At 43.6% G+C, this 26,924-nt stretch overlaps 1 protein-coding gene across 2 annotated transcripts in view; it reads left to right on the forward strand.

Moving 5' to 3' along the window:
• The window catches only part of SLC16A10 (solute carrier family 16 member 10), a 119,085-nt gene that overhangs the window by 63,231 nt on the left and 28,930 nt on the right, over positions 1-26,924 (forward strand). For both annotated transcript variants that reach the window (XM_090038036.1, XM_090038044.1), the window contains exon 3: positions 13,431-13,869. In XM_090038036.1, coding sequence (XP_089894162.1) covers positions 13,431-13,869 — 439 coding nt within the window. The remainder of the gene's footprint in view (positions 1-13,430; positions 13,870-26,924) is intronic.

Below are 26,924 nucleotides of genomic sequence, written 5' to 3' on the forward strand. Positions count from 1 at the left end.
ATTGGAGAATGGGACAGATGGGAGCTAAGTCATCTTCTCACTCATACACTTGTATGATACCAAGGAAATAGGTTGAGGCATGCAGATAAGTGCCTTTCACTTGATTTATTTTGTCCTTTACTGAGTGATTACCAGGGAGACATTCAAGAGCTAGGTTCTGAAAAAGCCAGCTACATTACAGGAAGGGAGAGCACTTGGTGGCTATATTCCATTACCAAGGACAATGTATTTTTGCCTTGGGAATGTATACTACTTGGAAAAATAAATATTGAAACTCACTTTAAAGCAAAAGTCCAAATTCTCCTGAGTATTTAAAAAAAAAAAAAAAAAGTGGTCAGTGTCCCTTTGAGTCCAAATGTTTAGCTTACCATTTCATTCAGTAAATATTATGAAGGCCTAATTCTGAAAATTAATGAAAATTAGGTGCCTGTCTTTGAAAATCTTCCTCTCTGCCCCCAGTATTGTGTTAATGATTATCTATATGTATGTTCATTATTGCTTCTTAATTAAGCCTGTTTTGGTTTAGGAATGATTTGTTACCTTCCTCTGACAAAAGATGAACTTCTTCCCTAAATGGTCCCTTCATAACAATTTTAACTCAAAGTTGGAAGGTACAGGAAAAAGGAAGTGACTTTTTTGGAAAGCCATGACTTAAACACCAATTCAGCTTATTTGTCTGAGGTGATTCTCAAATGCCTTGAAGAAAAACAGAATTTTTGCTGAGAACAAATTTGCTTACTAAGGTGTACATATCAGTAGGTTTTTATTAATTCTTTAAGTGAAATCTTAATAGTCAATAAATAGATGGAAACAGTCTAGACGTAATTCAGATGTAGAGAAATTCAGTGTATATTTATTCCAAAAAGTAAAACTTGATGCATGTATTAAACATGGCTTTGACTTCATAAATTGTATTTGATCTTTTTAATATACGTCTTTCCTGTTTGGTAGGAAAGAGATAAAAGGGAGAAAAGAGTTTAAAAGTCTTTTTATTCAGGGAAGTATAGAAACAATTTCAGTATAGGTGGAATACAGAGGAATTGCATGAGGTTAAAGCTGTTATCTTTATAAAGGAAATTATATGCAATACTTATAAATTATCACCTATACTATCCATATAAGGACTCCCAAGTCCTTATGTAAAGCAGAGATAAGTTTAGAAATTCTATGCAAAACCATTTTTTCTAGTACAGCATGTGGTCTGTCCCATTCTACTCATTCCAAGGCTTTTTCTGCATCTAAAGAAAGTAAAAGAACCGAAGTTGTGTTTTTTCTGTATGCTATATACCAAGTCAAGGGATCTCCTAATAGCTACAGTTTGTCTGGTTATAAAAAATCTATTTGATCTGGGTACATGTATAATTAATATACCCCCTAGTTTATCTGCTAAACATTTTTGGCATCAACATTTATTAATGAAATCCATGTGATGAATACTTAACCCTGTCTTTTCCTTATTTAGAAATAAACATTATCCTTGCTTCCTTCCAAGAGGAGGGAATATCTCCTTGCATGAGCTCGTTAAAATACATGTACTAATAATACAGGAGTTAAGTTACCTTCTTAGAGCCTTGGAATTTTGACTATTAATCCATCTGAGCCTTCTGCCTTATTTTTCTTCAGATTTTGGAGAAAGATTTTACTGTGTGCATGTTGTGTACATTTTTATTAACTCTTTCAAACTGGATGTAAAATGGTTCTTGCTTGTATTTATCATATTATAATCATTCTGGTAACTTACTTCTTTCTAATGATTTTTCTCAGCTATTTTTCTTTGACTGAGGGTCATAAAAATTAATCATTCTTGCTGTTTTTGTTTTATCTTGCTGCCATTGGTTACCATGTCTAACACAGAGGTCATAACTGATCTGCGGAGCAGAGATCATTTATGAGTAGTATATTGTGCAAGCATTCTCCATTTATGTATGAAATATAGTTGCACATTTATTCCCCTTCAGGTATCTTATTAATCAGACAGAATTTTCAGAGAATTCTTGCAGTTGTAAGAAGGATTAAGACTTTCTGAATGATAAACTAAATATAAGTAAAACATAGAATATATATTAACTCTTAAGATTTCAAACAAAAATAAAATATAGCCATGTAATCATAGAAAAGAGGAGCTGGAAGGGACCTTGAGGGGTCACCTACCCCAATACACTGTCTGAGAAAGGTTCATCCCTATCCAAACCATGCTATACAAATCCATTGTCTAACTTCTTAGCAAAACTACATAGTCAACTCTGACACAACACCGACCTAACACCCTAACCTGCCGCAAGTAAAGCAGAGGAATCATAGCTTCCCATGTCTTGCTTCTATAAAATGCCAATATATATACTCAAAAGAACTAGGTAGAAGGCCAGGCTCCAAAGGAAGGAAACCCCCCCCTCCCCACAGTCCATACCAATCTGACCCTGAGGTAAAGCTCTTTCCTGACTGCAAATATGGCAGTTGGTCTGATCATCAGCAGAGGGGCAAGACCCTCTAGTCAGAAACCTCTGGAGTTTAAGTCCCAACAAGAACATTGGCACACCCCAGTCCCAATCCCCAGCTTTGGCTACAGCTAACACCCAAACACCCCTGACCTGTCTAGCAGCAAGTAGTCTGGGGGAATGGAAGTTCCCTCCCAGCCCTGCGTAGCAACCACAAAGCATGGGAAATGCTCATAGTAGAACAAACACCCATGTTAATGAACATTACATGGTTCACCTTTTCTGCCAATGTGTTGCAAATACATCCTTCCTGGGATTTTTAAGAGAGTTTGAGAACCTGTGGCATGTTTTTGCCTTGAAAAGAGCTGTCAACCTATTGCCCTATTCTCAATTAGGGTGCTACGGTATGAGTGCTGTGGGATGTGAGGAGATAAGGTTGCTTATCCCTGCCTGGCCCTGTACAGGGAGGTAAGTATTCATTGCCTCTCCCCATCTGGCTCTTACTTGATCATTAAATTATGTTTTGAAAGGGTGCACTACAAAATACAAAAAGGTCACCTGCACCAGACAAACTATGCTTGAGGTGAGTGGGGTGTTAGTCTGCAGGGTGTACAGTCTAGTAGACTTGATGGTGGAGAAGATTTTTTTCTTTGAAGCACCTGGCCACCTTATGAAGAATCAGATATTTGGAAAATATCCTCGGGTACTTAGAGTCAGGACCACAGCAGGTCTGATGAGGCAAAGGTGTAACAGACTAAGTAGGATAAAGATCTGTCACCAGAAAAAATAGAAGCATTTGAAGGGTATTCTTCTAGCTCAGGGATAGGGAGAATGCAGCCTATGGGTTGAATCCGGCCCGCCAGGCCATTCTATCTGGCCCACGGGGCCCTTAAAAAATTTTAAAAATCAATACATATCTGTCCCTGGTTGCCTGTCAAAGTTGACAGAAGCCAGGAGCAGTAGGACCCAGGGGAAGCTGCAGGCATGATTTAGCAGCTGCAGAAGCAAGGCCTGGCTGCCTTGCCCCCTGACGTCCAGCCAGAAGCCCTGTGCCAAGTAGAGGCTTCTGTCTTGAACCCCTGAGGCTATTCCTGCTTCCCTGTGCTGGAGGGAAATTCAGATAAGAAGGGGGAGGCAGAGAAGGATTGTAGGGATTGCCCCAGTCCTCAGGACTTAGCTGAGCCAGCTGCTGTGGCCCTGGCACTGGCTGGGAGCCATGTAGAGCCAGAGCCATTGGTGGGGGCGTGGAGGGGAGCTGTGGCAGTTGGAGGCAGGGAAGCTGTGAAAGCAGCAGTAGGCAGGGATGGTGACCAGGGGGTGGGACACCTGTCAAGGGGTGGAGCTACCCTCACAGCCCTCAATGGCTTGCCAAACCTCAGTAAGCGGCTCTCCACCCAAAATAATTGCCCGCCCCTGTCCTAGCTGGAAGCATTGAATTATTGATTGGTTTAGTGGATTTATATCTTTCAAAAAGAGTTTAGGGTGGCTCCCAATAAAAAGTACTACCAAATGCTAAGGAGGACATCTAGAAGAACTGAAGACTGCTCATCAGCTCAGACCTGAGAGCATCAACACTTTGCAAAGCCAATGGACACTTCTAACTGGAGCCTCAATGCTAATAGGTCCTGATATCCAGACATTAAGAAGGATATGGAAATACAGGAAGAGCTTGAAGGGCCACAAACACAATCCAGGTGTTAGAAAATAAGCCTTATGATATGAGGCTTAAGCAACTTAAACTATTCACTTCAGGTTGAAAAGTAACATGAGTTACAGGTTAAAAGTAACAGGTCTGAACGCTCATGTAGGTTCTTGGCCAGAGTGCAGGACCTCAATCTAACCCAGGAGGTACACAGCCGCACCAGAGGAGACGCCTTGTTGGACCTAGTGCTGGCCACGGGTGGTGACCTGGTGAGGGGGCTGTGGGTGCTCGACCACCTGGGCAACAGCGATCATCACCTGCTGGAATTCACCATCCAGCGCAAGGTGGCAAAGGCATGTAGTAAGGCAGTGGCCCTAGTTTTTAGGAGGGCAAACTTCAGCGAGCTAAGGAGGATAGTTGGAGAAGCGCTGAGGTCCCGGGGGGAGGGGGAGCCAGGTGTCCAAGGAGAGTGGTCGCTCCTTAAGGAGATGATTCTCCAAACCCAAAGGAAGGTAATCCCAATGAGGATCAAAGGGAGCAGGAGAGCACACAAGCCTCCATGGCTCACCAAAAGCATCTGGGAATGTCTCCTAGCTGAAAAGGAGGCTTACATCCAATGGAAAGAAGGGGTCATCACCAGGGAGGACTATTCTGCAGTTGCTCGGGGATGTAGGGGGGTAGTTAGGAAGGCCAAGGCAGAGATGGAACTGGGACTAGCTTCCCAGATTAAGGACAATAAGAAGCCCTTTTTTAAATGTATAGGGGGTAAAAAGAAGGTCCTGGGTAATGTGGGGCCCTTGCAGGACGCATTGGGAAATTTGGTCGTCACACCAGAAGGCAAAGCTAACATGTTTAACGATTTCTTTGCCTCCATCTTCCTAAGTAGGGACCAGAACAGCCACCTCCCTGCTGGGCCCCCCTCGGGCCCCGGGGGAGGCACACCTGGGCCAAGGGTTAGCGAGGATTTAGTTAGGGAGCTTCTAGAGGGGCTGGACATATTCGAGTCAGCCGGTCTGGATGATCTCCACCCTAGAGTTCTAAAGGAATTGGCCGAGGTCATTGCAAGACCCCTGGCACGGCTTTATGAGCACTCGTGGTGCTCAGGAGTGGTGCCGGAGGACTGGAAGAGGGCCAATGTGGTTCCCATCTTCAAAAAAGGGAGGAAGGAGGATCCGGGAAATGATAGGCCAGTTAGTCTTACCTCGATCCTAGGCAAGCTGTTCGAGGAAAATTATTCTGGCACACATCCAGGAGGGGCCAGCAGGGGACTGCATGCTTAGGGGCAAGCAACACGGGTTCATCAGTGGCAGGTCCTGTCAGACCAACCTGGTAGCCTTTTACGATCAGATCACCAGATCATTAGATGCAGGGGTGGCAGTGGATATAGTCTTCCTGGACTTCCGGAAGGCTTTTGACACAGTCCCTCACCCCGTTCTCATTAAGAAACTGGGGGGCTGTGGTGTAGACACCCACACAGTCAAATGGGTCACCAACTGGCTGGAGGGCCCCACCCAGAGAGTGATGGTGGATGGGTCCTTCTCAACCTGGAAGGATGTGGGCAGTGGGGTTCCCCAGGGCTCAGTCCTCGGGCCCGCACTGTTCAACATCTTCATCAGTGATTTGGACGAGGGGGTAAAAAGCACCCTGTTCAAATTTGCTGATGACACTAAGATGTGGGGGGACGTGGGCACACTAGAAGGATGCAACAGGCTACAATCAGATCTAGACAGGTTACAAGGGTGGGTGGACGAGAATAGGATGGGTTTCAACACAGACAAGTGCAAGGTGATGCACCTGGGGAGGAACAACCGGCACCATACTTACAGGTTGGGGAACTCTCCTCTTGTCAGCACGGAGGCGGAAAAGGATCTTGGAGTCATAAATGACTCCAAAATGAACATGGGCTGGCAGTGTGGGGATGCAGTCAGGAAGGCCAACTGCACCTTGTCATGCATCCACAGATGCATCTTGAGCAGGTCCAAAGAGGTGATCCTCCCCCTCTATGCGGCACTGGTCAGGCCACAGTTGGAGTACTGCATCCAGTTCTGGGTGCCACACTTCAAGAGGGATGTCAACAGCATGGAGAGGGTCCAGAGGAGGGCCACTCGCATGATCAGGGGACAGCAGGGCAGGCCCTATGAGGAGAGGCTACGGGACCTGAACCTGTTCAGCCTCCACAAGAGAAGACTGAGGGCGGATCTTGTGGCCTGTTATAAACTAGTCAGGGGGGACCAGCAGACACTGGGGGGTCACTGTTCCCCCAAGCACTGCCAGGAGTGACCAGGAATAACGGTCACAAGCTGGCGGAGGGTAGATTTAGGCTAGATATCCGGAGGCGCTACTTCACAGTCAGGGCGGCTAGAATCTGGAACCAACTTCGAAGAGAAGTGGTGCCGGCTCCTAACCTGGGGGTTTTTAAGAGGAGGTTAGATGAACACCTTGCTGGGGTCATTTGACCCCAGTACTCTTTCCTGCCATGGCAGGGGGTTGGACTAGATGATCTGCTCAGGTCCCTTCTGACCCTAGAAACTATGAAACTGCGATCACTGCATATAGACTCCCTCTGCCCCATATCTCTTCCACTTTTCTGGCAGAAGCATAACACTATGCAATGTTGAAAGATGAAGTTAGCAAATGCAACCTGGAAATAAAATAGTTTCTTAGTAGAAAGGGAGATAAAGTCCTAGAAGCCACTTACTGGTTTAAGTTATTTGCTGCTGTGTAAAGCCTTTAAAATTAGATTAGATGGATTCTGAAAGATGTGCTTTAATCCAGCTTCAGACTGGATGTTTCCTTTTTGACCTGTGAATCTGATTCTTCTGTTAGCTATGAAAGAAGGGGAAGTGTATTTTAGGCTCAAAATGCTTGCCTTTATGGAGGGCTGCAGCTGTCATAATGAGAATAGCGGTGTTTCTTGGTATCCTTTGCAGCTGGGAATGGTGTCCTACTATCTGCAGCCCAGATCTGGCCTGTAGTGTCATGTAATGATGGGAGCACCTGTCCAGCTATGTGCATTTTGTTGAGTGTCACTGATTCCCTTCAGTAGTGTAACTAGAACACTTCTGCCAGGAACTGGTTGGCAGCAACGAGGGCCAGGTTCAATTCTGGGGTCTAAATATATTTTACCTTGGCTCAAGCCCCCACCCAGACCACCTGGGAAACACTAAATAAATTACTAGGGTGTCCTGCATAAACAAAATCCTCTCCTCGCAAACAATGTAAACACAAAGAACAAGTTTATTATAGAAAACAAAGGCAAAGAAAACATTAAATACAGTTTCAAACACTGCCAACTACAAGGCATTGTTCATAGATAGCACACTTTGGGAGGCTTCACCTATGCCCAAACTGTCTGGGCAGGCAGTGGAATCCATTTCCAGCAGCCCCTGCCCATGTGGCTGAGGCCAGTCTCCATGGAGACCTCAGCTGCATCAGTGATAAGGTAAAGCTGGGGTTGCCATGGAGACTGGCCCCAGCTGTGTGGGCAAGGGCTACTGGGAAATGGAGTTTGGCTGCTAGTTGGATCTGCCATTTTGCCCACCCTGTGCCCACCCTGAGTGTGGGTCTTTCTGTGTTGCAAGGGGCCCCTTGTTGCTCCCTGTGACACTGTTGATGCTTAAAGCGGTTCGTTTCTCTGGAGGCCACCAAAATCACAGACACACACTCATTAGATGGCACAAAAGGTGTATTTGCAAATAGGGTCAGAGCAGAGTCAAAAACTCAGATTACTCTGAACCCACCAAGGAATTTTGCAGGCTGTATTTATCTTTTTCTTCCTGGGCACGTGTGCAGAAACAGGAACTCTTACAGCTCCCTTCCGTTTCATACAAGTATACATGTGGTTACATCACTACATACATCGCATGTATAGTATAATTAACTACTTAAGTATGCAGGGCGGAGAGGTAAATATGCATCAGCTAATTAAGCATGCTCAGAGACTACTATAGGTCACCAAGAGTTCAAACCCCCCCCCTTTCAAGGACACAGTCAGTTGAATTCCAGGTTCTGTAATCTGCATGAGAAAGGCTAGGGAGAAGCTGGGGGAGAGTCTGCGATTTAGTATAAGAAAAGCTGTGGCAAGGCTGGGCAAGGAAAAAAGTCCTTGGCAGTGTTTCTTTCTTATCAGGTGCAAGATGCAAGCTGTGCATTTCTAACAATACTCCATTTCTAACACTGTTGCACACGGGGCCATTCGAGCTCCTGGAGGCTAAGTTCCAATTTGGTCCCCAGAAGTGAGTCACACCACGAGCCACAGAGATAAGGCCTTTATTGCTTGCAAGCAGGTCGGCCTGGAGTCATGAGACTCAGATCAAAGCCGACCCCTAGTGCTGGTTCTTCATTACTTATATATCCTGTTACAGAGTACTGGAATCTTTCTTTAGCGCGTACGTACTTTAGGCCAACATAGTTACGAGACTTGGGACTTTCTAACTATGAGTTAGTAGGGCGGGAGAGAAACAAGTAGTGGATGCCTCTTAAGATATGGTGAGGTAAGAGAAACAAGTTAGCGGATGCCTCTTAAGATACGGTAGGGTAGGAGAAACAAGTTACCGATGCTTCTCCAGATATGCTCTTGTGGAATGACTAAGCGTAAAAGCAAACAGTTTTCGCCCCTGCTTTTTCTACAACACTATAGGGTGATTTCGACTTCCATGTGGTGACTGCAAGGGGTTAACTGTGGCTCCACACAGCATGCTGTGCCCTAAATTCCTAGTCTTAATCCTAGGTCTGCTGGGCAGAAACTTCAAAAAAAAAAAAAAAACTGTGAAGGAGCAGTCAGGCCTACTTCATTGGGCCTGAACTGGATGGCAAAAGCCAGCCAACCCTACACTACACTGAGGCCTGAACATATAACTGGGTTCAGCTATGCCGCTAGGCTGAAACACCATAGGTGTAGAAACATGAAAAAAAAGGCCCACGCCTATGGCTGCAGCCTGGACATCCAGTCTCAGCTAAACCCCATGCTGAGACAATACAGTTACAGGCCAGACCCCTGTAGCCAGTAATGGTTAGGACCCATTCCTGGGCAGTTTGCTTCAGTGATTAATACCCCCATGGTGATACCCCACTTAAGAAAAAAAATAAAAAGGGAGGAAATAGGAGTCTCAAATTCCAAAAGAGACTTTCTCTCTCTGCTTGAGGCTTTCCCTTCAAATAGTGTTTGCTTGCCTCTCCAGTGAAGAGTTGGAAAGCCCTCCCCTGACCCCACCAAGGGGAGCACGTTTTCTGGCTCCCAGTGTAGCTGTGCAGCTCTTAGCAGACAGATGAACAATAATCTTATATACCCAGTATGACATCATCCAAGCCTTGTCCAATCAGGGAGGGCCCGCATTCCAGTCTTTCTCCTAGCCAATCTGCCTGAAGCATCCTCTGCTCTCCCTGGCCAATGAAGCCAGAGGGTTTTACATATTTCCCCCAGGTACAGGCCCCAGCTTGGCATGTGCTGAGCACATGGCCAGAGCAACAGGGGCCATCTTGCCTATATCAAAACACACACATACACAAAAATACAATACATATCTCAGTGTGTGTGTGTGTGTGTGTGTGTGTGTGTGTGTGTGTGTGTGTGGGCATTACATAACAAAGGCAGCTGTGCTGGTGGGGGCAGGGGGAGGGGAAATGTGCAGCAAAATAACACCTGGCACCTTGGCCACACAATCTGGTTCTTCCTGTGCTGCCAAAATGAAGTCACTGCTGCCCCCATCAGTGCTGCCCTGGCACCCAGCTGCCTTGCTATGCCTCTTATCCTCTCTCTAGTGTCCTGCAGGCAGCCACCCCAGCCCTTCCTGCCTTGTGCCAAGGGCTGCTCTCTTACTTTTCTGCTGCAGCTGCTGCTTATTCTCACCAATGAATTAATTACTCCTGTTACTGTTGACAATGGAAATAAATGGCCCTTGGTGGTGCCACGAGGAGAGGCTGTAGTAGAGAGGCATAAGAATGAGACAGCAGCCAGGGAGGGTTGGTGCCCTGCAGAAGATGTTGACAACCTGCAGAGGTTGGGTGGGTCACAAACAGCAGCCCACCACTCTTCAAGTTTGCTGTTCGACAGCTTGGGGCATAGTTTGCTTGGAAATATCTTTGAAGTTGGGGTACTTAACCCCTGGCCTGGAGACCAGATCTGGCTGCTGGTGTCATGTAATCTCACACACTTGTCATGGATCCTGTGGGGAACCCTGTGAGCTGTGGCTCTACGTGGTACTTCTGCCTGAGGCTATATGTCAGGATTGGCCTCTGGGGTCTTGCGCCACCCCTGCTTGGCTGGGATTGGGCTCTGGCCAGGTGGCGGTTGTCCAGGCCCCGGTTGGGCCCACAGATCAGCCCTACACCATTCATTTGGCCCATAGAGCTAAAACTGTGAGCACCACTGTTCTAAGCACATTCTACCTTATTAAATCTCAAGCTTCAAGGGTTGATGTATTCCTCCTTCCCTTCCCCTTCCTCAACTTCTCTGTCCCTTCTGAGACACTGGAGATTGGCCACACTTGGAAACTGAGATACTAGTGCCCTGTGATGGTACCAAGAGTTCTCTTTCTTAAATGCTTAGTGGGTGTCATGCTTGTAAGATCAAGGTCAAACTGTCTTTACCACATTTGGGCCCTACATCTAATAGCAGGGTTTTTTCATGTTTTGTTGTTAGCCTGCATTTTTGTATGTGTTTGTCATCCTCTCTGTAGAGACCCTGGCTTACCCTGGTAAGATCTTCTGTGCATGTTCCACCTCATCAGTTTCCTGCTGGTGAAGTGACCTTGGGCACTGGAGGCACTTTAATTTCTCTTGTTTTTTGCCTATGGCATGTTGGAGGACTGAAGTGTTTAGTTTAACTAAAATCATTGGGATCTTTATAGAGGTAGCTATATGAAATGTTACAGCAGGAAGTCCCAGTAATGACCCTTTCTAGCTTAAACTATGAAATTATCATATAGTTTTTCATAGACTCCATCAGTCCTTTTTTATACTTTTCTTTGTAAGGCCTAGTACCAGCAGGTTTGTTGCACCTGCCCCACTGCTATTGACATTTGAAAGGACAGAAGAGAAGAGGGAGAGGGATGGTTTGTGACTCAGGGTTAAGAGGGAAAAGCCATGAGGGGGATAGCCACCTGACTCATTGGATGTACTTTGTGAGGCAGAGGGATGTATGAAGCTTTGATGTTGCTTATGTGAGGCTTTCGAGGCCCACAGCAGCTGAACTCTACTTCTGTGGAGCTTAGCAGGGCATGGCAGCAACTCTCTTCTCTTCTCACAAGACAAATGATGTTTGACTTCATTCAGCTGAGTATAATGTGCATTTCCCTGCGTGGTAAAATTTTAAAATTCTTTAAAGTTTAGTGAAACTGAATATCAGAATATGATAACATCACTGCTTAGTTTACAGTTTGCCATGTAAGTCAATATGTGATTTCACCATAAGATGCTATGTATAACATGAAGCTGTAATTTACAACTGATTAGGCTGTCACAACCTTTTGGTGGCATGAAAAGAACAAAAACCTTTATTAACAAATGATGGATGGATCTTGCCATGTAGCTCTGCTGTTTGAATTTCACAGAATCATCCTAGACCTCACGTTTTCTCTCAGTGCATTAATCATGTTGACCTGCTAATGGTTGGCTTAAGATAGGATAAAAAGTGTGTTTTTAGTAATACATTGGCTAACATGTTTTAACTAACACTTTTTAAAAAAATGATTGGGTAGACAGGGAAAATTGTAGCAGCTATCAGTGTAGCTAGTAAAGACAACTGCAAGTGTTAGGTTTTTAAAATGTTAGTTAAACTGTATTGTATCTTTTAAAAATTAACGTCCCCCACACACACCAATTCCAAATACAGGCAACCCCCGCTTAGCGTTCTTAATTGGTTCCTGAAAAAATGAGTGTTAAGTAAAACGAGCATTAAGCGAAACCAAAAGTATTTGATGACCCAAGATGGTGACTGCAATTGAACCAGGATAGCGACCATGAAACTCGCTGAGTGCTAAGTGAAATTGGGTATCAATTTTAAATGAGCATTATAGCGAAATAGCGCTAAGTGAAACAGTGTTAAGCGGGGGTTGCCTTTAATAATCTTTCCCACATATCACAGCCATCTTGATCTCTTACTTGTTTCTATTGTCTATATTATATTTATATTGTGAAGGTGTGGACTCTCAAGTTTTCATGAGCAGATTAGATCCATGGTGCTCAATGTTGTTGTTCCACGGGACAGATAGCTTGGGGCTAGATTGGATTCTGTGTGCTAGGATTGGGCCATGAGCCCCAGGCCAGACCTACATGTTGGGATTGAGCCCCATGCACCCAATCTAGTGCATGGGGATACAATCCACAGGCCGGGGGGTTCAGCACTGCTGGGTTAGATTTGACTGGGATGGTTTAATCAGGGATGATCCTGTCCTGGCTTAAGCGGGGGGCTGAACTAGATGACCTTGGGTGGACCCTTCCCACCCTACCTTCCTGTGATCTTTTATTCTTTTGAGCAAGCTTCTTTTCAGATAATGCTAACCTCATTTGTGCAATTAGAGAACGGACTTGTTTTCACCTCTTTTTTGTCTTATATGGTGAATAACACTTGTGGAAATCCCTAGCCAAGGAGAACATATTTCAGTGCTGCTGCCCTTGATATAAGCTTGAGTTATTGTGCCATCCTTTTTTAATGGATTGGTTTCCATTCCATTCCATTTTTTATATGTTTTGTGTCTGTTTGTAACTTACAATGCTAGAAAGCACTGAGGTAGAAATGTGAAACAGTAGCTCTTTAAATGAAAATATTCAATTATGTTGTTTAAAAAAATAACCTTACCAGTTATTAATAACATCTTACATTACACAACTAAAAAATAGGTTTTTTTTAAATTACTAGTAGTGTCTGCTGCTTCAACACCTGTACATGCATCATGAACCATAATGATGTCTTAGATTGACCTTGGCCCTTGAACGCTATCATAACGCTGCAATGTTTGGGTTGTGAATGCATTAGGGAAAGGTTTAAATAAAAACAAAATATAATTTTGGTTGCAAAACACTGCAGGTGTACTGACTTTGTTTTTTTTGTCTAATTCAACCTGACAGTGTCTCTTTGAAGGTAAGCTTAACATTCTTTTAATCAGACTATTTGATGTTATTCCAGGGAAAAACAGTTTCACTCTTGATCTGGCCAATGAAAGATTATTAACTAGTCTGTTTTTCCTACTGACTTTGTGTACTTCATTTGATGCAATATAGTTCTAGCTTAATTGAAATATAAATGATTATTTCCATAATATTTTTATGTATTTGTATGTGAAAACTGAATGTGCACATATTGTTGTATAAGGCATATTAATGACATTTTCCAATTTTTTTTTTTTTTTATATAGCACCATTGAACTTCTGTATTTCACCTATGGAATCTTATTTGCCTGTGGCTGCTCATTTGCATACCAACCATCCTTGGTCATTCTGGGGCACTATTTCAAGAAGCGCCTAGGACTAGTGAATGGCATTGTCACTGCCGGCAGCAGTTTGTTCACTGTGTCACTGCCCTTCCTTCTGAGAGTGTTGATTGATTCAGTTGGCCTGTTCAACACTTTACGGGTCCTGTGCATCCTCATGTTTATTCTGTTCCTCGCTGGCTTCACTTACAAGCCTCTCATTCCCCATGCCAAAGACACAGAGGGTGGAAAGAAGGGCAAGTTCAAATTTCCTCCTGCAAAAAAGATTTTCAATTTTTCCATTTTCAAAGTTGCGGGTTATCGGATTTGGGCTTTTGGAATCCCAGCTGCCCTTTTTGGATACTTTGTGCCTTATGTTCACTTGGTAAGTACACATCTTTTGCTATGTTGCTTTATCTTTTTAGTAAAAATCCATTTTCCTTTACATTCTGGGCTAAGAAAATCATTGCTGATAAAAAAAGCAATGTTTTAAACTCAAATTATTTAGGGAAGGCTCATGTAGTTTGTGTTCTAATGTTTTTAAGAGGATGGTAAGCTGTTAAAAAAGAATATATAGTCTGAGTCAGAGCCAGTAACATATTTAGCTCCCTATTGTCAACCTGAGACTGGGGAGAGGGAATGGGTGAAAATACTTAACTGCAGAAGGAGGCCATCATTATGAATTGGCTGAACAAAATGGTTAAATTTTCATGCACTGAACAATAAACATAGCTACTTTATGGATAGTTTGAATGATAGTAGTTTTCAGCATGATAGTAGTGACATGTTGAAAACAGATTTCAGAATATGTATTGAGAATATAGAGCATGGATATTGTTTTTGGACTTACATTTTTCATAGAAAAAACACTGCAGCATATGACAATTAAAAATGTAGAACAAATATTTTTTTAATTTAATGGAAAATGTAAAGCATACCACTTAAAGTATGCCACCTAAAAATACAATTTCTAATGCAGGGTTTACTCTACACTTTCTAGTTTATACTATTAACTAGAGCTGTGCTAAAAATATGCATTGCTAGTAAACTGGTGTTTTAATAACCAACTTTCTGGATAGTTAAATGCAAGATATTTAGTAGATTTGTCTCATTCTCCCTCTGAACTTTTGCTTTGTAGTTATAAATGTTATATGTTCATATAATCTCAGCAATAAGGTAATTGTCCTTGATTTCATGGATTTCTAGTTACCAGTCTTTGAAGTAGTATCTTCCTGTGTACAGTAACTAATATAGCTACAGTTTTAGGTACCACGAAAGCTGTCACTTACCTACATCTTGTGCATGGGCTTCAGTTACATTGGGTGAGATAGATTTAACATCAAATACTTCAGAAATGGAGTGGTTCAACTACTGACAGATGTCTAACCCCCCCTGCTGTGCCCCTGGCACCCACCTCTACCTCCAGCTGGAGGATTTCAAAAGCAGCTGTTGGCAGTTCTCTCTAACCGGGGTGTACTACAGCTCCATTTTCTCCCCCATCCCCCACTCCTTCTGGTGCATGTTACACTTATGGTGTGATGAACGTGTTGCTCCCTGCAACCTGGCTCCCTCCAACCTGCCTGCTTCACATCTCCTGCAGTGGACATGCTCTTAAATGCAGTGGAGATATTCTTGGACATGAATAAGTCTCTTGACAAAAGTTTTACTTCACATTCTCAGATCTAACCTGCAGAAATGTGGGCTAGATAGAATTACTCCTAGGGGGAAATAACTGGTTGAATAACTACAAGCAAGAGTAATGATAAAAAATAGATTGATGTCAAAATGGCAGGAGATCTTAAGAGTCTTGGGTAGCTCTGTTTTGCTGTTTAACAAATGAAAAAATAGAACGTGTACTGATTAAACTTTCAGATGATACAAAACTTGGAGCACTTTTAGGGACTTGATGATATTGTTAGAATTCAGAAGCTTCCTGAAAACTAGCCTATGGACAGAAAGATGAAATTCAGTAAAGACAAATGTAAGGTGCTACACCTACGAAAGTAAAAAAAAATGGAAAGAAAAAGTGCTATTTGGATAGATAGTAACACTGCTGAGAAGATTAGGGGGCTGTGGTAGATCACAGATTCAGCATTAGTTTGATGTGCTATGAGTGAAAACATTTTGGACTGTATTAAGAGGAGTATTGTATGTAGAACAGGACATGATAATACTGCTCTACTCTGCACTGGTAAGACCTCAGTTGGAGTATAGTTTCTAGTTCTGGGTGCTGCATTTTAAGAGGTATGTAAAGAAAGTGGACAGGATCTAAACGTCAGTAAAAAGGATGGTAAAAGTAATTGGATGCATTCCGAAAGGATTTTCTGAGAGAATGATGCATGTTTAGTTTGGAGAAAAGGAGATTAAGAACTATACCCACTGTTTTTCCACAGAGTTCAGGACATGAGGCAATAGGTTTACATTGCAGCAAAGCAGATTTAGATCAAATCTCTGGAAAAACTTCCTAACTATAAGAAAAGCAGGACAGTGGAACTATCTGCCCTGGGACATTGTGGAATCTCCTTTTTTGATGGTTTCAAGAAGAGGCTAAATAGGCATTAGTCTGTGAACAGTGCATTGCTTCTGGGCAGGGGCTTGGACTATATGATCCTGGAGTTCCCTTTTAACCTTCTGGTTCTGTGGTTTTGAATTAGATGCCACAAACCTAGAATCTCTGCCATTTTCAAGAATCAGGTATGCAAATAATGTAACAATTTTTGTCCGAAGCCATATTTTGGGAGTAGCAAGACATTGATAAAATTAATATAATACTTAAAATCTGTTCTGTGAATATCAGACTTATACTGTCAGAGCACTGATAATACAGTAAAACTTTCTACCTTCTAGTCTTGGATCACTGATCAGAAAGCAAGTGTTTAATACCTGAAAGATTATAAATCAGACAAAGATTTACCTTGAGATTATATTTGTGTACCAATGTTGAGGACTCGAATATCTTAGAAAGTCTAGAAACAATGGGGAAAGAGAGACAGAGTGATTCACTTAGAAGAGAAACTCAGAACAAAGACTTGAGGAATGGTTATAGTAATAAGTTTCCCCTCAGAGCAGGAATCTGATGGGTGATAGAGTAACATAGATATACCTTGTATTCAACTGCCAAGAGACAGGAAGCTATGAACTAGCAGAGAATTTTCTAGGCCAGTGGTTACCTAGGAAAGTAAGAAAATGCTCCTTTTCTCTTCTGGCTGCTATAGACCAATGTAAGATCTATAACCCAGGTACAGGAACCTGAAACCAATTCCAGCTTCCTTTTTTCACCTGCTGGCTGTATAAACAGGGAGGCTGGCTTCTCATCTGGGTGTTGCTCCTGAACAGGCTCTCCCTCTTCATCTCATTCCTTATTTTGTGACTAGAAGGTTTAGTTTTCTTTTGGTACCTGGTAAAAAACAAATTGCCCCTTATGTTGAGATAGATGTAGGAGGTTAGATCAAAGATTGATGGCATAATTTAGAAAAGAGGTGTATGCTACTGAGTGAGGTTTTGGGGGAGAAGCAGCGTGGGGTGGGGGGAGGGGGAGCAGGGACCCAAGGCTGATGGGGGCAGAAGCAGCATGAGGGGGCTGAGGTTGTGGGGGCATTAGGCAGAAGGGGGTAACTGTGGGGGGGGACAGGCAGCAGAGAACAAGCTGTATATCTCCCCCAACACCTGCCCCCTTACTGCTTCCCCCACTGCCCCTCCACTGCCTTCCTCATTACTACCTTCCCCACCATGTTCCCTACCATGTACTCCCCTATTGCCTCCCCACTGTCTGTCCCCATATCGCCTGCCCTCCCACCCCCACTCCCATTGCCTACAATGGTGGGGGAGACTAATTTAAGATGATCCTCTAATAATTAGATTCTATACATAGAAAATCATAACAAATGTATACATTTTCCATGAATAGAATCCAGTTATTCGAGGGTCATCTTAAATTCAGGGTAGTCTTATATTCAGATAAATATGGCATGTAGAGGTTGTTACCAGATTTGCCTGTCACTTTAGGGTGTGCTTATTTATTAAAGGTACATTTAATGAGGTCTCCGTAATTGTATCAATGTGCTGCTTGTGTTACTTGTGTTTCCGTAGGGAGCTGTATCTCTCCCTTCTGCAAGTTCTCACCCCCAGTGGAGCTATCTTGCAGGATTCAGGTTCAATGGGCCTGGGTTCCTGGAGTCAGAGAGAGAGAGAGTTGGGGGTCTCACCACTTAGCAAAACTTGAACCAGTCGAGGTTCCCAGGTGTGGAGCTTGCAGACAGGCAGAGCCCTCAGCACGATCAGTGGAAGGATTCCAGCCAGAAAAGGAGTGGAACTGGTGCAGCTTTTGGATCCAGGCACCGGGACAGAAACTTGAGCTTGGGTTGGGGTTTTGTAGAGAACTAACAATGGCTCAAGGGAGAACACTAAGTTTGTTTATGGGTAAACAATAGCTCATATGCTGGATAATAAGAACTGATCACTCCTGGCTATGGGTGGCATTACTCTGAGGGAGCTTACAATAGAGACAGGCAGACTCAGTGTTTTGGGTACCAGTAAAGGCATCATTACTAGAATGGTCTGATAAAGGCTGAACTGGATGTGTGTAGACATGGGTTGATTAGCATTTGGAGCAGGGATCCTCCATCATGCAGTTCTTCCCTGCTTCTCTGGTCCCGGAGTTCAGTATGGTCCTTGCATTGGAATCTCTGTTCCCCATCCTGAATGCTAATGAAGGTGCTTTCCTGCCCCATCTCCCATGTAAATGAGACCAGGGGAGTTGCTTCAGTCCTATCACCCTTGTCTGGAGGGCTATAGGTGCATCTCCCAGTGCATCTTCATTGTCTTTTGTAAGTCCTTCCTCTAATCAGTTCTTGTTCAGGCAGAGGTAGGGAGGGTGTCTTTTGTAAGTCCTTCCTCTAATCAGTTCTTGTTCAGACAGAGGTAGGGAGGGGGTGAGTCCTTTGTGAGTCAGACAGGCTGCTTACGGTGCCCAATAACACCCAGCTGAGAGGTAACAAGGTATCTGAAATAGGTCCAAAAAAGGCGGGGTTATATTAATCTCAAATTTGATAGTGTTCTTGCTGAAAAAAAGAAGTTCTCTTAAGTCTCAAAATAACTCCTGAATAGTAATTGACATTTTTCTTCCCCCAAAGCTTTGACCTAATAGTTTAGATAGAGGTATTTTCAAATTGATGGTATATTATTTATTTGTATTGCCACAGGGTCCTGGGTCAGACACCATTGAGGCAGGTGCTTTACAGAGCAGGTAGTTTGGGTGCATCCAGATGAGCAGGAACATACGGTATGCAGCACAATGGGGGTTGACACCAGGCGATCTTCGGTGTCAGAAAAACCTGTGCCTAAAAGTAACAGGGTGGTACATGTGGCAGCAGCACACACTGCCCAGAACTGGAGCCTGGCTGACCAGAGCCACACTCCAGCTGTCAACCAGGCTTTCTGGTGCAGTATTGCTGTGGCTGCAGCCCCCAGAGGCTCCCAGGACCCCAGGTGCTGGCCCTGGCCTCCCTTACCCCAGCTTGGAGCAATGTGCCATGCACCAGAGCACATGTGCATGGGTGTTCCCTGGGAACATGTAGCAGTGATACATGTGCCAGTGCTGTTTGTTCCTGGGGAAACGCATGTTCCTGCTTGTGGGGACGCGTCCTTTGTGTCCCAAAGATTTTACAATTTAAGTAAGTATAAGGCAGGAGATGAAGGCAGGTAGGCAGACACAAAAGGAGTGCTGGGAAACAATGAGAAAATATTGTCTGGTTTTATTGGCACACAAGTGGCTGAACTGCTGTAAAGCAGTCTGATGATTTTTTAATGTATTTTTATTTTACACCTTTCTAGGAGATACTAGCTCAAGTGTTATAATAATGACTTATTAAATACTTACCTCTATTTTAAGTATTTTCAAAACTAAAAATGTTGGATTCAGTATGGGAGACCCTCAGTTTAAAATCTTGGTTGTTGTTAATATATGGGTCCATAACTGCAGTACACAAAAATGCTTTGGCAGATAGGCAATTGCTTTGGAATTTCATTTCCTATAGAACAGAACTTCAGTTTCTGACCTAATTTCCATCAACACACTGAATGTAACCTTTCTGATTTCTGTGTTGGCCAGACTGATCTTGGAACTACATTCTCCTGAAGTTATAGAAAACACATTCCTATAGCACGTTCTAAACCAAAATTGTTAAGAGTAGATCTTCCAAACTTGTGATTGAACATTTACCTCTTTTTGAAGTAGAGAGTCTCTTAACCGTCACTTAAATTTCATCATTCCAATATAATTTTAATTTATATGAATTATATACATTATATAAATAATACTTAATTATATAAATTAAATTATACGAAAGTGCTTTAATGACCAAACGTTTGAAAAGTGTAGGGGAGGGTTATAAAAAAGAGAAAAGATAACCTTAATATTAATAACAATCAACTGGATTTCAAACTGGAAAAACCTGTGGAAACTTTTGAGAACACAATCAATCAGTGTTGGAGAGCAATCCAGGTAGCATATGAACAATACAGATTTTGCCCTCTGATAGTAGATACAGCACAGATGCTGAAAGTTTGGCAGATGCTTGCTTTGATCAGGGAGTTCATTCAAGATTCAGATTTTGCTGTTCTGTTTTTCTATATATGTTATTAATTTAATACTGTTTATCTACACCCTTAACAATTTCCAGATATGTGGAGGTACTACACAAGCCTGCAAGAAAAATGTAATTTTTTGCCTATACATCAAGCCTGAAGACACTTCCTTCTGTTCGTTGCATAAAAAGTATTACTAATGTTCTTAAAATAAACTGTACAGGAATAGAGGCTTTCAAGACTTGGACGAAAACTTGATAGCTGTGGTTGTGCCAGAACACTTGAACTGTCTTGAACTATCCTTGTTGATATGGATGGCCTGCGTTAAGCCTAAAGTAACCTTTACAGAGGAGTAGCTGGGTAGCTCTGTGCCTGGGACAGGTGCAATTCACATGGCAGTGCCAGGTGCCATGGTGCAATCAGCTGCTGCTGCTGTGGTGGCTATTTTTGCACCCTCCCCTCCCCTTCCCCCCAGCACGTGCACACACATGCACGCACGCCCAAAAACACAAACGCCCTGGTTTCTTCTAAGCCTCTAGTTTAGGGGCAACCTACAGCCCACAGGCTGGATCCAACCATGCTGGACATGGAACTTCAGTGGCAGGGGGCTTTGGGCTTTTGCTGTAACAGGGAAAAGTTCTGGCTGCAGTTGAGCCCTAGCACCTTGCCACTCACTTGTACCCGAACTAAGTCAGTCTGGCGCACAGCCTTAAATGATTGGTGACCGCTGCTCTAGACTGTTCTGTTCTAGCAATAAAATCCCTGAGAGAACAAACCTATATGTAATCATCACCTGCTTAAGTATGACTGAGCCAACTGCTTAGCTAAATGAATTGCTATGTATAGTCTCTTCTCTTTTGTCATTTTTGTCTTTCCTCTTTTCTCTCTCTTCTTCTGCCTTTAAGTCTTTCAGAAAGATCGAATTGCTTAAGCTAAAAGAAGCAGCAAAGTGGAAGTCAGTGGGGTCTAAGCAATAATAGACTTCAAAAAATCCTGTAAAAGTTATCTATAAATAGAGCAGGGGCAGGCAATTATTTAATCTGGAAGGTTGCTTAATGACTTTTGGTGAGCTGTTGAGGGCTGCGTGTATTGGCCTCCTGGTAGCCATATTGGGACTGGAAGTCCTGCCCCCTAAGTCCTGACCTTTGCCACTGGAAGTCCTTCCCCTTGCCCCCCCAGAAATACACCTTTTGGGAGGGGAGGATTGCCATTTTGGAACCAGAAAAAAACCAAACCATACACTAAAAGTCAAACGCATACTATATATAACATATTTTAATTTTATTACAAAAAATATTTGTCGTGATATATGTTTGTGTAGCGTATATAGAGGGGATTGCATAACTAAAAATAAAATCTTATTATTGTATATTGTATAGGGGTGTGGTTGGAGTGGGGGGTGTATGATGGGTTGTGTGGTGAGTGTTTGTGTATGGTGGGCAGGTCTGCTTATTGTGAGAGATGTGTGGTGGGGTGTGTGTGTGTGGTAGGGTCTGTGGGTGTGTTTGTGGTAGGATGTGAGGGAGGGTGTGTATGGTGGTTGGTCGGGGGTGTGGCTACATGGGGGATTGTGGGAGCAGGGTGTGGGTGTGTGAGGTTTGTGGGATATGAGGGAGGCAGGGGGAAGGGAAGGCAGCTGGCTGTTGCACGGGGCTTCCCCCAGTACCACACAAGTGCGGCAGTTGCATACACGCCATGCGGAGCCTTGTGTGATAGAGATGGGCTGGCCAGGCCGCACTCCTCACCCCCATATGCAGTGCTGGTCAGACCTGCTTGCTGCTGGGCGCCAGCACCTGTGTGGGACATGAGCGCCCTAGCCTGCTTCCATGTGGGGGCATGGGCAACTGGTGCCTCCTAATACGGGTCACTGACCTGGGTGGGGGAGTCCACCGGCACTTCTCTCGGTGGTGGGGGGAGAGGGCACAGCCAATCTTAGGGGGTGCACCTGCACCCGCATGCATCCCTTACATGTAGCCAATGTGTGAGGGAGTGTGTAGGGGGTTCCCACACCCTCATACCTTCCCTTACACCCATACCCTGCTCAGTTGAGCTCTGCACTCCCACCAACCCACTAAGCACAAGCTTCATGCTGCCACCAGCCCTGGCCCCACACTCCCTTCCTCCACTCAGCTGCAGCTCCACCCCGTTCCCCGCCCTGCCCCTGCTGCTTCCCTATGTGCTGCCTGGAGCAAGAGGGATGCTGGAAAGCTGAACAGGTCTCCCTGGGGTGGCTGCAGCAGTGGCAGCAGCAGCCCCACCTAGAAGCTGCTGCTGGCAAGTCCAGGCTCTTCTGTCCATGAGGGTAGGAGCAAGACGTAAAAGGGTATGTTGGGGGGGGTTGTGGTTGTATATGTGGGTGCCTTGCTTCCACTCTTGTGGGCGGAAGGGTTGGTTGTGGTACAGTTTGTTGGTAGGTGCCCACAGGCTGGATAAAAGTGCCTGGTGGGCCGGATATGGCCTGCCACTGAGATAGAGTATGAAACTTATTAGTTAAAAGCTATTGCATCCACAGAATTGAGCCAGTTTATAAGCCCTGCTTAGTAGTCTAACCCTTATGCTTATGGCAAGCACTAAACTTCATAAAAAAATGAATAAAAGGCAAGTGATGTGATAACTAGTATTCCTACCAAATTGCTAGCAGTCTGTTTAGTTGGAATGCATGTCCAATACGCGTGAACCATCCGCTTCAGATAGATTCCTGTTTCACATAGTTTTTGTTGCTGTTTGAGAAGATTTTTTTTTTATCTTTTCCCATTTCATTTTTTATTTACAGTAAAGAGATGAGAGGATTTTTTCCAAGCTCTTGATAAAGTTTTTAAAACTTTATGAGTAAGTTCAGTATAAATATTTTAATACAATGTTAATATTAATTCACATCATTTAACAAGGTATTGATAGCCTGAGGGATTATTAATTGACTTCAGTCAATCTTTACTTTTCTAGGTTTCCATTTCAAATCTACTTTTAAGTCAGTAGAAACAGAAATTTGTTTCTCATATGGTAGCTGTTTAGAACCAACCTCAGTCTGCTCAGTTTTAAGTGATTAGGAAACCACCATGCTTGGCTCTAACTGGCATCTTTCTTGACCTTCTTTGTACAGACCAAAGACTAGTATTGAATAGGCATGGAAACTGAACTGCTGTCACCCTAAGAAATACTTTTCCTAGGATAGCTTACTAGGCATATTTTTGGGGAGTGACACAGGAATTATGTATACTTTCTGTGCGCTATACTTGCTTTATTGATAAATAGAGGACTCCTGTTCTCCAAAGCTGCTAATCAGGCACTATAATCGTATCCTCCTTCTGCCCCAAAAATGTTAGGAATAGCTCCTCATTAAATTTGGTTTAATACTTTTAGTTCGAGTATGAGGTAACTGTAGTGAAAACTGTTATGTAACATTGTGTGTTATCTAGATAAGGTGCTACTTTTATTTCTTGTAGCACGTTAAACTGTGTGAGCTCACTGATGGCTTTCAATTAATCTTGTGGCTACACAATCTTTTTTTAAGTGGCTTCAATAGGAAGTCATCATGCAGGGTAAATGTGTATATACACTAACTAAATAAGTTGTATATAGGACAAGCTTTCATGAAGCCAAGTTCACTTTATCAGATGCTGTGAAAGGACTACCAGTAGAAAGGCCATTGTTTAAATAATAAAGGTAATTGTGATAGAGTTGCCCACTTGTGCATTGGCATTATCCTGATCCAGCTGTTTCAAAGAGATGCAGAAGTAATGAGGCTACAGTTTAGAATTCTTCCAGGGAAATATATTTTAATGGAATGACAAATGCTTCTGCAACAGTATGTGGTGATCTGTAGTGTTATTCTGCCTTAAGAGCAAAAATCAATGAATGTGCAGAGCTGTGTGGAAATTAATGTAATTGTAATTTTCACACTTCTAATAAAACTAGCCAATTGCCCATTAGGAATGATGGGAGGGGGAGCATGTGGGGATGGAGTCCTGTGCCTCTACCTGTCCATGCCTGCTCCCCCTTTTACCTCTTGCTGCTTGTGGTGTAGGTCTGCTCCCTCCTCCCTGCTGCAGCAGCAACAGGGGGAGGCGAGGAGTAGGCCTGGGCCCGGTATGGGGGAGGACTGGGCCTGAGGGTGGGAAAAAGCCGGCCCGCTGCGGCAGTGGGGGGCTGCAGCAGGCCTGGCCCGATATGGCAGCAGCTGGGAGAAGGGAGGTGTGAGCCTGTTCCTCCCCACGGGCCTGGGCCCAGTCCTCCCCCTGCCCTTCCCCCATTAGCTTTGAGCCCGCTTCTTCCATTCCCCTGTTGCTGCCAGGTTGGCCTAGGCCCATTGCTCCCCCTGCCGCAGCAGGCAGGCTTCTCCTCCGGCTTGGGCTTGGTCCTCCTCCCCACCACATAGGGTCTGGGCCCACTGTCGCTGCTGTGGCACACCCACTATTCCCCCAACCCGTGTCGGGCCCATTCCTCCCCCTACCGCCACCATGTCATCCTGTGTCAGGCCCTGCAGGCAGTGACAATGGAAGGGGGGAGGCACAGGTTGTGGCCAGATCCGTGGCCTGGACTCCCTGTGTCATCCCAGCCCTGCTCCCCACTGATGCCACCACCACTGTCACTTGCAAGGATTATGGTGGGGGGTGAAGCCAACTCTGGTGGCCTCACCACCCCGTCCGCTCCATCCTTGCCACCTGCTGGCCTCACCCCCACCATTCTGTCTGCTCCATTGCCTCTGCCTCCAGGGAGCAGGGTGTTGGGGGGGAGGGCAGCGCAGCTGGCCTTGCCCCTCTGTCCCCTCTGTCCCCACCATCATGGTGGCATTCTACCAACTCCTGTTGGAATGCTTGTTGGCACTCTGCCTGTTTGTCAGCCAGTTAGAGCATGAATAAAGCGTTATGGACAGACGGACAGACGTAGACTTTTATGATTTTTGAGTTTTTGGGTCCCTAGTGCTGTCACTAATTTCAGCTGCTTAATTAAAATATTCTCATATTTTGCTTGAGGCTTCTGCAGTACCTTAACTGAATCAGTAGAGACCTGTTTCTCAAATAGTTGCAGCTTCACTTTATTTTTATTAGGTGCTCTTAGTTACTAATGATTATTCCTGCACTATACAGTACAAGCAAACATTTCTGCATATTTTTAATGTAGGCTGAATAATTTTTGCAAGTTGAATTCCATATATTGTATAATTTTAAAAAAATACTTACCATTGCTTTAAAAGTCAGTTATTAATCAATATTTTCACTATATCTACGAAGGAAATACCTGCTCTGTTTTCTAGAAAGTTAAGTGGAGACAGTTTGTGATTTGTCCAATATTACATAGAGTGTCTGACTTGCAATCCAGTAAACAAAATAATTTACACAATTGCACTTAATCTTTTACAATGGGGTGGTAAATAAGAATATGTATAATCATATATCTTAGTTTTGAATGTCTTCCTAATCCAGTAAACTTTGTTCTACCCAAACTTCAGGTGTATCAAATATTTTTTTTCTGTAGAAAATAAAATTATACTCCTAATATGCACATTTAATTCTATTAGAAAAAGTTAGGATCAGTATTTAAATACAGCTACAGAACTGTCGTATGTATATCTGCCTTCTACATATTTTCCATAACAAAGTTGGTTTCCATGAAAGTTATGTAGACTCCATGCTTATAGCACTCTTTTTAGAGGGTAAAAATTTGCAAAATAATCAAAGACAGAGTAACTTTTAGTATTTATTTTACCACTGCTTTACAACTCAATTATTATTTTCACTGTCTCTGACTTTGACTGTTCATGTGCATATTCCACTGTGGGTGCACAAAAGTTCATACTCAAGCTTGGAGATGTGGCTAGCAGTACCTGTTTGGTATACATGTATTCTACCTTTTCCTAGGATTTGTACTGTAAGCCTGAAAGGTGCTGCATGCCTCCCACGCTTGTTTATTTCCCCAAGTGTTTCTTTGGTCCAAGACAGCACTTTTGGCTTCTTACCTTCTGACCTAGCTCTTTCCTGCTATCTTTAAAATACCATTGTCACTTTGGCCTTGTACCAAGTAACTTAAATGACCCTAGTGTTTCATTTGCTGTATGGCAGAGTGTTTTTGTTTGTTATGATGCGTATGTATTAATATATTAAAGTGGTTTAAAGATATAATTTGGGGAGAGAATAGGCCATTCTCTTCCTTAGAAGAATCCTTCTCAAGAATCACTTGGATTTAAACACTGCCCTTTCCAAGGTCACTCCCATACTACCAGTGATTGGAACTCCAAGTGTCTTTCTGGCTTGGGCTAGATGACCTCCTGAGGTCCCTTCCAACATAATTTTTCTATGATTCTGTGATTCTAATTCTCCCATCCCACCTTGGATCCCCAGTAGTTGTGGCAGAATTATCAAGAGGTTTGCACCACTAAAGTTCAAGATGGTGACATAGCTATTATAATCTCATTCCTAAAACTGGGAGATCTGTTTCCTGTTTCTTGGCCTCTACCCTCCATGTTAACACCTCAGAATATTCCATTAATGGAGACATGGAGAGGGAAGCTGGCAGTGAATGCTCCCATACTGCCTTCAAAGGAAATTCCTGAGACTGCAGTAGGTCAAAGCTATTACCAATTGAAATTCCTCTTCAGCTGAGTGACAGCTCTGATGGCTTTTGCCAATGACCTTGTGGTAGTAAATATCTACTTAACATTTTCATGTGCCCATATCTAGATGGCCAACCAGTGAATGGTAAATATTAGCTATAGGCATCTGGAAATGTTTAATGCTTCTTCCACCTGTTCAGAGGCCTGGGACCAATAATACATGCCCTAAAGTTGAACCTTCTTCCAGTGTTCTTTGGGCCCACATTAGCCAGGTCTTACTTTTCTCTGGTCAGGTTCCTGAACTT

This window comes from Crocodylus siamensis, chromosome 1, assembly GCF_052110815.1.
Source record: "Crocodylus siamensis isolate JL-2025a chromosome 1, ASM5211081v1, whole genome shotgun sequence".
In the NCBI taxonomy this organism is placed as follows: Eukaryota; Metazoa; Chordata; order Crocodylia; family Crocodylidae; genus Crocodylus; species Crocodylus siamensis.